The following is a 12,393-nucleotide window of genomic DNA, read 5'->3' on the forward strand; positions in this document are numbered from 1 at the left end:
ATCTATTGCTCTGCCCTCATCAATCTTCTTTGTTACTTCATTAAAAAACTCAATCAAATTTGTGAGACATGATTTCCCACGCACAAAGCCATGTTGACTATTCCGAATCAGTCCTTGCCTTTCCAAATACATGTACATCCTGTCCCTCAGGATTCCCTCCAACAACTTGCCCACCACCGAGGTCAGGCTCACCGGTCTATAGTTCCCTGGCTTGTCCTTACCACCCTTCTTAAACAGTGGCACCACGTTTGTCAACCTCCAGTCTTCCGGCACTTCACCTGTGACTATCGATGATACAAATATCTCAGCAAGAGGCCCAGCAATCACTTCTCTAGCTTCCCACAGAGTTCTCGGGTACACCTGATCAGGTCCTGGGGATTTATCCACCTTTAACGGTAAACCAGCTGAATTTACTTGTTCGACTAAGGCTTTCCTTCAATGTGTGTGAGAAATTGGCTGATGTATGATTTCTCTCTGGGACATAAATCTTTCTGATACTAAAGTATACATGTGACATTAAATAATGCCCCCAGGCTGCAGGTGGTAAAAGCATAAATTCAGAGAAAATGTTCAGTCACTGCATTGAGCTTAAACCACCCCTCTAACTCAATTGAGATTTCTCTCCACAGATGCTGCCAGACCTTCTGAGCTTTTCCAGCAATTTCTGATTTTGTTTCTGATTTATACAGCATCGACAGTTCTTTCAGGTTTCTCTAACCCACTTCCTTCCTTTCAGACAGTCCTTAATACCAGTCTTTTTGCTGCTGCTGGTTCCTTGACTTAATATCTCTTATTATCCAGTATTATAATTTGTTTTATAATGTTCCTGCATTTCACTATGCTAATGGCACTATATAAATGTAAGTTCTCGCTATCTAGGAATTTTCTTGCCATGCTTGATGTCACTATGAGACTGACTGGTGTGGACTCCACTCTTAGAATCAGCCTGGAGTTCACACTAAGAAATATATTGATGACTATCTGAACCTTTTTAAACCTTGTCCCTCTTTCCTGTATCAATCCAGAATAAAAGTCCAGCCAAACTGTACCATTAACGTTTTCCTTCTTCTTTGCAGACACTGATGGACTCACAGAATCCCACTTCACATCCCAGGAGTGTTCAGTTTTAGTTCAGATTTATACTTCCATATTTGCCTCATGTCTTTCACCTTTTTGTAAATCTTTCAATCTGAACCATCTCATTTGACACCAATATTTTACATTATATTGGAGCGTTACACACTTACTGGTCATTTTTCCAGTATCATAGTCTCTTTCCACTTGCCAGTCGACAGAAGTAACCTCTCCATCCTAGACAGAAAGATCCAACACAAATCATTAATATTTCTACACAACCAGTGGTCGACCTTACATATTCTGTGTGACCATCACCCTTGCCCTGACTGGCAATACTTTGATTTTATAGGCTTTGGCTGATAAATAACGAGTAATATTCATGCCACACAAGTGCCAGATAATGCCCATCTCTGACAGGAGAGAGAATCTCACTATCGCCCCTTGACATTCAATGGTATTACCATCAGTGAATCAACATCCTAGAATTACCATTGACCAAAACTCAACTGGACCAGCCACTTAAATAATGTGGCTACAAGAACATGTTAAAGATTAGATCATAATATGTAATGACTGACATAGGCCATTCAGTTCATTGACTCAACTCCTCATTCAATGTGATCATGACTGACTGTGAATTCTGAAGTGATTAACTTACCAACTGACTCCCAAAGCCTGTCCACCATCTACAGTGGCACAAGTCAGGAGTGGGATGGAATCCTCCCCACTTGCCTGGATGGATGCAGCTCCAACAACACCCATGATGCTTGGCACCATCCAGGACACAGTAGGCCACTTAATTAGTGCCACCTTTGATATTCACTCCCTTCATCTCCGATACACATGTAGTGGTATGTACCATCTACAAAGCTCACAGCAGCAACACACCAAGGTTCCTTCTCGAGCATCTTCCAAAGCTGAGCCCTGGACCATCTCGAAGGACAAGGGCAGCAGAAGGATGGAAACACTACCTTCTGCAAGTTCACTCCATGCCATAGGTCATCCCGACTTGATGTTACATTGCTGTTCCTTCATGCCCTTTTTGACAGCATTATGGTGTAACCTACACCACAAGGACTGCAATGGGCTAAACAAAAAGCTATTTCACACTTTCTCCAGGGCCATTAGAAATGAGCAATAAATATTGGCCTTGCCAGTGTGGTCAACATCCAATCAATGAATGAGAAAAAAGTATATTCTTTAAAATGAACAGAAATGGGAGATTTCCCATTTTTTCAGTCAAAGTGTGGGGCAGAGCTTTGGTGAATTTCTTGGCCTCGGCCACTGGCAATTCAGGTTGCCAGGGGCTCCTAGCCAATAAAAGGTGGGCAGCTTCTGGATCTGAAAGATTATTGGTTGAGGTTTACACCTTGGGGATCCAGTGTCAAGGAAGTAAGTTATTTTTTGTGGGACATGCAGAGAGGGGTTCAGAGTGACCAGAGGCAAGGGTAAGACAGTGGCTTTCACAGGCCTGCCCAGCATGAGTTACTCCAGTTGGGCCCCAGAGTGACCTCCCCAACCTGACAATCTCGTCATCATACTTTCCCAGTCAGGAAACTCGCAACCTTTCATGCGTGCTGTGGACAGGTCATCAGTAAAGTGATGAATTGAAAATGGCTATTAATTGACCAGTTGACACCTTAGTGCAGGTTAGGTGGATTGGCCATGGGAAATGCAGGGTTATCGGGATAGTGCAGGGGGCTGGGTCTGGGTGGGACACTTTTCAGAGGGTTGGTGTGGACACGATGGGGTGACTGGCCTCCTTCCACACTGTAAGGATTCTATAATTTTATGATTAACTGGTGGTGGATTGAGAAAGTCCCCATTTGAAGGTACCTATGGCACAGTGATAGTGTCCCTACCTCTGAGTGAGGAGACCCAGGCCCAAATCCTACCTGTTCCATAAGTTGTGGAATAACATATCTGAATATCTTATTTAGAAAATATAAAAGGAAGGCCCCCTGTGGAAGTCTTACTCAGCACCGTCTCACCTCAATTAGTGAATTAATGAGATTCACCAGAGCCCGCCCACTCACTCATTTCCCTTCATCACTGCGTTTCCTGTCACCTCCAGGGAGGATAAAATTCTTCCCAGTGTTTTATGAAAGGATAAACAGGCCTGTTGCTTCTCCCTAACACATAAACGTCAGGACTCTCGTTAGCCTGACTTACCTCAGTACCAATGAACACAAAGGTGTTGATATCATCCACAAATGTCAGATCTCTGCTCGAGGGAACATCCATGGCAGTATATTTGGAAGTCTCTCCTTTGGTCTTTGTCAGATTGGCTTGGGCCTTGTCTGTAGAAAGAGGAAAGTATATCATTGTAAAGTTCACTGAACTTAATTTTAATATTAAACTGAGGTTCGGAAAAATATTCAATTATCAGGAATGGTTAGAAGGTCTTGAAATGGCCCTTGATGAAAATGTTCCATGTGATCAGACAAAGAAAACATTTCCATTCGTTTGGGGAGTACAAATAGAAGAAGACCATGAATTAGTCTGATAGGAAGGTCAGGAGAAACATCTTCACCCAGATGGTGGGGAGAAAGGAGAACTCACTCCCACAGGGACTGGTTGAGGTGAATAACGTCAATATATTGAGGGGAGACTGGATAATCCCAATGGGGAGAAAGGATTAGAAAGATATGGTGATGGATTGAGGTGAAGAGAGAATGGGAAGAGGCATTTGTGGAGACCAGACATCAGATCAGATAGGCCTGTTTCCGTGGTGTAGATCACATATACGCCATCACTCATTGTTATTAGTATGGTAATGAAACAAAATAAGAAGCCTTGAATTGTTAAGACCATACACCATAAGATTTAGGAACAGAAGTAGGCCATTTGGTACACTGAGTCTGCTCTACCATTCGATGTGTCTCTCAACCCCATTCACTTGTCTTCTCCCTGTAACCCTTGAACCTGATACTAATCAACAACCTATCTGTAACTGTCTTAAGTATACTCAATGACTCGGCCTCCACAGCCCTTTTTGGCAATGAGTTCCTCAGAGTGTTCACCCTCTGGCTGAAGAAATTCCTCCTCCTCCTCTCAGTTATTCACTCTGAGGCTGTACCTTCAGGCTCTAGTCTCTCTCACTATTGTCCACTCTATCCACACCTCTCAGTCTTCTAAACTCCATCAAATACAGACCCAGAGTCTTCAACTGTTCCTCATATGAAAAACCCTTAATCCCTGGGATCATTCTTGTAAACCTTCTCTGAACCCGCTCTAACACCAACACATCTTTCCTTAGATACAGGGCCCAAAAGCTACTCACAATATTCCAAATGCAGTCTGACCAGAGGTTTAATCGCCTCAGCAGTACATCCCTGCTCTTGTATTCTTGCCCTCTTGAAATGAATGCTAACATTGCTTTTGCCTTCCTAACTGCCAATTGAACCTACATGTTAACCTGAGGAGAATCCTGAACTAAGACTCCCAAGTCCCTTTGCCATCAGATACCTGAAGCCTTTCCCCATTTAGAAAACCATCTATACTTATGTTCTTCCTACCAAAGTACATGACCTCACACTTTCCTACATTGTATTCCATCTGCAACTTCTTTGCTCACTCTCCCAGCCTGTCCAGGTCCTTCTGCAGACTCCCACTTCCTGAACACTACCTGCCCCTCCACTTATCAATGTTTCATCTGCAAACGTAGCAACAGTATCCTCAGTTCCTTCACCCAGATCATTAATGTATGATGTGAATAGACGTTATCCCAACACTGACTCCTGCGGATCTCCACTAGTCACCAGCTGCCATCCTGAAAAAGATCCCTTTGTCCCCACTCTTTGCCTCCTGCCAGACAGCCAAGCCTCTATTCATGCCAGTACCATGCCTCTAACACCATGGACAGTTATTTTATTCAGCAGCCTCCTGTGCAGCACCTTGTCAAAGGAAATCCAAATAGATCACGTCCACTGACTCTCCTTTGTCTAACTTGCTCATTATCTCCTCAAAGAATTCTAACAGATTTATCAGGCATGCCCTCCCTAGATGAAGCCTTGGTGACTCAGCTTTATTTTATCATGCACTTCCAAGTGCTCTGCAATCTCATCCTTAATAATGGACTCTACAATCTTACTAACAACTGAGGTCAGGCTAACTGGCCTATAATTTCCTGCCTTCTGCCCCTCCCTTCTTAAACAGGGGTGATGGCCACTACACTCACCTCTACACCTAACTCTCTCGAAGTTCTGGTATGCTGCTGGTGTCTTCCTAAGGCAGTATCAAAGTACAAACTCTCACAAAACTCTCAGCCAACATTTTCTCCAATATATAACCATTTCTGTTGATTTACACTTTGCATTTTCTCTATGCCAAATTATCTGTCTGTTTGTGCTGCAGATTCTCTCTCTCTCTTTCTCTCAGGATATCTCTCTCAGATTTCTTTCTCAGGAACTCTCTCTGTCTCGGGATTGCTCAGGATTTCCTTTACTAGCTTTCTGAATTCTCACCTTTTCCGGTTTGTCTGTGGGTCACCTGATTACGCTGTGCGCTCTTTCCCATTCCTTTACTGACACATTTAACCTCGACTTAGGAATGAGCTCCTTGAACTTGTTGGATCATTGAGCGGGAATGTGGCCTACCCAGAAGCTCCATGTATAAATACAAACACTTGTGTATAATCTTCAATATGCATCTTTAAGTCATTGAACTTCATTCCTTCTCTATTTTTTACATTGTTTTTTTTTAGATTAGATTAGATTAGATTAGATTACTTTACAGTGTGGAAACAGGCCCTTCGGCCCAACAAGTCCACACCGACCCGGCACCCGGAGGAAACCCACGCAGACACGGGGAGAACGTGCAAACTCCACACAGTCAGTCGCCTGAGACGGGAATTGAACCCGGGTCTCTGGCGCTGCGAGGCAGCAGTGCTAACCACTGTGCCACCGTGCCGCCCACAATTGTAGGCAAAATGAATTTGTACATATAGGGTCTTGGAACCATACAGCTTTTTCAACACCCTGACCAATCACCATCTACCTGCCTGGCCTGGGAATTATGACTGAGAGTTACCTGGCCAACTCTGCGCCAACGATGTCCCAACTAATCAACACCCTCTTCTCACGCTGTATAAATGATGTCACTCTTTGTTCATAGCTGTTTCTTGCCTCTTCGTTCTGATGAATGCAACACTAAAAGCTTTAGCTTCTTGCCTCCTTTTGTCAATGTTGAAGCTCTGTGACACCAAGCAATTTGTTAACTTTCAAAAAACCTAAACCCACATGCAATAGGTGTTTGCAGGATTGAATAGGTTATAAAGCCTACACAGTTATTGGTATTTACTTCAAAGAATGACACTGAAATCCCTATAAAGAATAAAGAGGGTGGCACAGTGGCTCAGTGGTTAGCACTACTGCCTCCCAGCACCAGGGTGACAGGTTCGATTCCAGCCTAAGTCAGACTGCCTGTGTGGAGTTTGCACATTCACCCCGTGTCTGCGTGGGCTTCCTCCGGGTGCTCCGGTTTCCTCCCACAGTCCAAAGATGCCAGGTGAATTGGCCATGCTAAATTGCCCATAATGTTAGGTGCATTAGTCAGAGAGAAATGGGTCTGGGTGGGTTACTCTTCGGAGGGTCGGTGTGGACTTGTTGGGCTGAAGGGCCTGTTTCCACACTGTAGGGAATCTAATCTAATCAAATGCATTGCAGCTGAAACAAACTAACCTCTGCCGAATGACCAGGATGATGGCAGCATTCGTGAGATATCCATTCTAAATGTCAGCCTTGGGGCAACTGTTTGTGTGCAGTTTGCACATTCTCCTCACGTCTGCGTGGGTTTCCTCCAGGTGCTCATGTTTCTTTCTGCAGTCCACAGTGCAAGTAAGGTGGATCTGCTGTGTTAAATTGCCCATGATGTCCAGGTATGTGTAGTTTGGTGGGTTATCAATGGGAAACACAGGGTTAGGGGGTTAGGTCTGGGTGGGATGCCCTTCAGGAGGTTGATGTGGACTCAGGTGAACTGAATGGTCTGCTTCCACACTGTAGGGATTCTATTAATCTACACATTTGCACTGAGCATGAACGCTGCTATCTTCTGGTAATAACATGGGCTGGGATCGGAACGCTGATCTCCAATGAAAGATCAGTCATTTCAAAAATTCTCAGGTGGGCCACCCTTCAGAGGAAACAACCAATGTCACTTGGAGATTACAAAGTGTCAGTATTTACCATAGACTCTCTCAGAGTACTTCTCCTTCATGCTAATTTTCATAGGGCTGTAATCTCCAGCAGTTGAAATCTTAGGTAACAACACCTGTTCAGGAACAAAAACAGAAATTGCTGGAAAAGCTCAGCAGGTCTGGTAGCATCAATGAAGAGAAATCAGAATTAACATCTCGGGTCGAGTGACCCTTCCTGTTTCCACACAGTAGGATTCTATCATTCTATCATTCCCATTCTCAGAACATGGTAAAACCTACTTAGGGTTTGGAAGATAAAGATTTATTCATTAAACCATAGAATGAAAAGCCCAATCAACTCATCATACCTGCACCAAGTCAAAAGGTACAGCTGTCCAAAATTAACACCATTTCCCTATAAATGATTCTGATTCTGTTTTGGATTTAATTTGATTTGATTTATTACTGTCACGTGTACTGAGGTACAGTGATAAGTGTTGTCTTACTGGCTTTACAAGCAAATTGCACTATACAAGTTCATCAGGGTAACAGAACAGAGTGCAGGATGCAGTGTCACTGCTGCAGAGACAGATCAACATTAAAGAGGTCCATTCAAAAGTCTGATAACAGCAAGGAGGGAGCTGTTCTCGAATCTATTCATACATGAAGTTATTTTTCCATCTCCCTTTCAGGCAATACATTCTAGATCACAACAAGACACTGTCTTTAAAGAAAAGAAAATCTCATTTGCTACCTTCAGTTCTTTAACCAATTGTCTTAAATCTGTCTCCTCTGTTTTGTCACATGACTCAGTAGGTTGTAACTGCTCCAGGTAAATTTATCCTTGTTGATTGGATTTTCACCTAGAGCCCCAGCTTCAAGGTTGACTCAACGTAATGCCTGCAGCAAATTAAGGGAGGTGACGGCCGAGTGGTATTATTGCTGGACTGTTAATCCAGGACCGTTCTGGGTACCTGGGTTCAAATCCTGCCATGGCAGATGGTGGAATTTGACATAAAATGAATAGGAATCCATTGCTAATTGTCAGGAGGAAAACCCATCCCCTGCCAAGTGTCTGTAAAAACTGATCTGGTTCACTAATGCCCTTCAGGGAAGGAAACTGCCATCCTTACCTAGTCTGGCCTACATGTGACTCCAGACCCACATGTGGTCAACTGCCTTCTGGGTAATTAGGGTTAGGCAGTAAATGTTGGCCTGGCTAGTGATGCTCTCATTCCATAAAGGAATTTTAATAAACTCTTAATCTGAGAGAGATGAAGCTGACACTAATTTGGAATTAAATTGGTATTCTCACTCCGAGAAAGGAAGGCGTGAGTGGGAACACGCTACATCGGAGTTGCTATTTTCCAAGTAGGGTGTAAGACAGCCCCTTGGATAAAGTGACAGAAGCATTATTATGTATCAAAGTGTGGAACACTTGTGAGAATAATCGACCATAAAGTATGGAGAAAGTGTGGCTGGACTGCAGGTTTACTGCTGAAATGACCTAGGTACATTTACACACTGAACCACACTTAATGGCTGATAAAACATTAAACTCCGATCTACCCTCCATGGGTTGGAGTTTACAACAGCCCCTCCCAACTCTGTTTCTGAAATGTTTGAAGATAGGACTGGAGCAAGGAGAGCTGCTTGTAAAAGGTAGCCCATTGCCTCTCCAGCCATCCCCAGTCTATCTCCCATATAACACAGGGTAGTGGATGATTAATGAGACACCCATGGAGGGGATGAGCATGGCAAGGCCAGCATCCTGCACGGGCAGCTTTTGGTCACAAAAGGGATATTTCCTTTGGGGAGAGAGGGGGTTAGTCCCCTGTTCACATTTCCAAGACCGTACACACCTCCTTTAACTCCTGTTCCCTCCTAACCCCTCAGCTTCTCTGCTGCCCTCGCTGAGGACTCCTGGTCAGGACTCTCCTTTATCCCTGGATTTAACTTTAAGTCTGGTTTCCATTGGCCTTTCACCTCAGGAGCTGCTGGCTGTTCTGGCAGTAACTGTGTTTCAGTCCTGCTGATGCCAGATTACAGAGCAACTGGACAGTCCCGCTCTGAAATAATCAGGGCCACTCTGAGTGTGCTTGGGCTGCCTGAAAACAGGCTTTTAGACAGTGGCTGACAAGTGGTGGGCTTCTCAGCTGGAAGGGTAAGGAATATGATGCCTCCATCAAAACTCCAGCTCCAAAAAAGGAGAGAAAACACTTTTCATTCTGCAACCTCAGTGTAGTCTCTGAAATGTAGACATGATTGTAAAGTCAGAAATGAAACAGCCAATTGGCACACAGCGAGATCACATCAAAGAGTAGTGTGATCATGTTTTTAAACATGCACTTGTTGGACGTGGGCATCGCAGGCTGGGCTGGCAATTATTGCCCATCCCTAATTGCCCCTTGAGAAGGTGATGGTGAGCTGCCTATGCCTCTGCCGTAGGTTGACTCGCAATGCCCTGAGGGAGGGAATTCCAGAATTTTGACCCAGCGACAGTGAAGGAACGGTGATACATTTCCAAGTCAGGATGGTGAGGAAAACTTGAGATGGCAATGTTCCCATGTATCTGCCCTTTGTCCTCCTAGAAGAATGCGACTGTGGGTTTAGCTGAGGATTTCGGTGAATTTCTGCAGTGCATCTTGTGACTAGTTTGTTTCCTCTAGTGATATTGATTGGGGGATAAATAATGCCCAAGTAATCAGGGCAAGCTTCTTCCTTATACGAACATGTGATGTTTCATGCCAACTTGATTGGGCACAGAGTGCCACTGTCTGATATTTCAACTGGGATTGGACTCCTCTCTGAGGGAGTTTGATGCCCATGCTCTGGCACTGACGCTAAGCCTAGATTTTGTTGCCTTGAACCTGCTTTCTCCTGACTTACGGATGCAAGTGCTGCCCCCTCAGCTACGATGGTAAGGAACATGGAAATTATAGCACAGCATTGAAGTCACTCAATAATTACTCCAGATACTGGGGACTTGGGTTTGAAACACATCACAGCAGCTGCCAGCACTGAAATTCAATAAGTAAATTTCTCTTTATTATTCATTCCCAGGCTGAGGTATCACTGATTTGGCCAGAGTATATTGTCCATCCCTAAGATTAGAGTCAACCACATTGCCGTGGGGCTGGAGTCACATCAGACAAGGATGGCAGTTTCCTTCCCTAAAGGGCATTAGTGAATCAGATGGGATTTTCCAACAATCGATTCATAGTCATTATCACCCTTCATTCCAGGTAATTATTGAAGTCAAATTCCACCATTTACCGTGGCAGGATTCAAACCCAGAACATCACCTGGGTCTCTGGATCAACAGTCCAGTGTTAATATCACTAGCCCATTGCCTGGATTTGAAAGTTAGTCTTAGTTATGGTCACTAAGGCAGCCATTTTCAATTGTCAGTAAGAAACCACCTGGTTCACTAATACCCATCAGGGAGGGAATTCTGGCAGGTATGTGACTCCAGAGCAACTCTATAATCACTCCTAAAATGGCCAAGTCAGCCACTCAGTTCAAGGGCAATTAGGGATGGACAACAAATACTGGTCATTCCCAGCAAGGTCCAGGTCCAATGAAATTTGTTTAAAAATCAACCAATCTCTAACTCAGTCCCAGTGACGTCGTAATTTTCAAATTACAAAGATTGACATTACCTTGTGCATTGGTTTCCAATAGAGATCGATATGTTTAAAAGTGTTGGGCACTCCTTCAGGGTTTTGGAGTTCCTTCTCCATTTTCTGTTTCTCCTGTCTGGTCAGGACGGTGGCTTTGGGTTTTCGAATATCCCAGAACAGAATTGAACTGCAGAAATAGGATGGCATCAACATTGCTCCTCGTGGTTACATTGACCTGCAGAGGGAGGGACGGAGGGAGGGATGATGCTGGGGAGGACAGTGGTGCAGTGGTAATGTCACTGCCCTGGTATGCCAGAGATCCAAGCTACTGCTGTGGGGGAATTTGGGTTCAAATCCCAACATGAGGAGTTGCTGGAAATTTGAATTAACTAAATAAACTTCAGTGATAGTGACCGAAAATCATCAATTGTTTGTAAACACTCACGTGGTTCACCAATCCCTTTGAGGGAAGGAAACGAGCCTTCATGCCCTACATGTGACTCCAGACTCTCAGCAATGTGACTGACCCACAATGACCATTAAGCAAGCTACTCAGACCAAGGGGAGGGAAAGAAATGCCAGACTTGCCAAAGAAAAGGTCTTCCTGGGTCAGGCCAGTGGGACATTGACCTAAGCTGCAGGGTTTGTGAGGACAAATTGAGAAGCCTGATTGCTAACGTTTAGAGGACTAAGGGGTGATCTCATTCCAACGAGGCTTGTTGGGCTGTTTCCACTGACTGGATAGTCTACAGCATTGAGGTGTGCTTTCAGGACTCAGATGAGAAAATATTTTTGGTTAGTTTTCCATCAACCTGTTCATAGATGTTATTACACACCTTTGGAGCATGTGGGACTTAACTTGGACCTCCTAGTCCATGTGCAAGGACACTACCACTTGTGCCATAAGAGGGTCCAAAGGCCTGCCCAACATCTCGTACTCCCAGGCAGCCTCCCATCCAAATACTAAACAGGCCTGAGTCTGCTGAGATGCGAGAACGCCTGAAATATTTATTCACTTGAAGAAATGTGAATTTTCAGAATTTGATCAACAATTGTTTTCAAGAGTGAGACTGATACAACTTTGGGTTCCAATGGGAAAGGGAGGGGGAAATTAGAATCATATAATTTTACAGGACAGAAGGAGGCCATTCATCCCATTGTTTCTGTAACTAGATCCCGAAAGAGCTATCCAGTTGATTCTACTCTCCAGCCCTGTCTCCCGAGCCCTCAATAGAATCATTGAGTCATATAACATGGAAATAGACCTTTCAGTCCAACCAGTCCGTGCTAACCATATTCACAAAGTAAACTAGTCCCACCAGTCTACACTTGGCCCATACCCCTCCAAACCTTTCCTATTCATGTATTTATACAAATGTATTTTAAATGTTGTAACTGTACCTGCATCCACCACTTCCTCTCGCAGTTCATTTCACAATCTCTGTAAAAACGATACCCCTTGTGTTCCTTTTAAATCTTTCTCCTCTCACCCTAAAATATGCTCCCCAGTTTTGAACTCGCCCACCTTAGAGAAAAGACCCTGAACATTCACCTTAT

The 12,393-nt window shown here is 44.1% G+C and overlaps 1 protein-coding gene across 1 annotated transcript in view; it reads right to left on the reverse strand.

The window, feature by feature from the left end:
- The window catches only part of dnai3 (dynein axonemal intermediate chain 3), a 120,355-nt gene that overhangs the window by 25,900 nt on the left and 82,062 nt on the right, over nt 1-12,393 (reverse strand). The window contains exons 14-17 of the mRNA XM_043700114.1: nt 10,876-11,023; nt 7,263-7,347; nt 3,250-3,377; nt 1,248-1,311 (exon numbers count right to left, since the gene is read on the reverse strand). Coding sequence (XP_043556049.1) covers nt 1,248-1,311; nt 3,250-3,377; nt 7,263-7,347; nt 10,876-11,023 — 425 coding nt within the window. The remainder of the gene's footprint in view (nt 1-1,247; nt 1,312-3,249; nt 3,378-7,262; nt 7,348-10,875; nt 11,024-12,393) is intronic.

This window comes from Chiloscyllium plagiosum, chromosome 11 (genome assembly GCF_004010195.1).
Source record: "Chiloscyllium plagiosum isolate BGI_BamShark_2017 chromosome 11, ASM401019v2, whole genome shotgun sequence".
In the NCBI taxonomy this organism is placed as follows: domain Eukaryota; kingdom Metazoa; phylum Chordata; class Chondrichthyes; order Orectolobiformes; family Hemiscylliidae; genus Chiloscyllium; species Chiloscyllium plagiosum.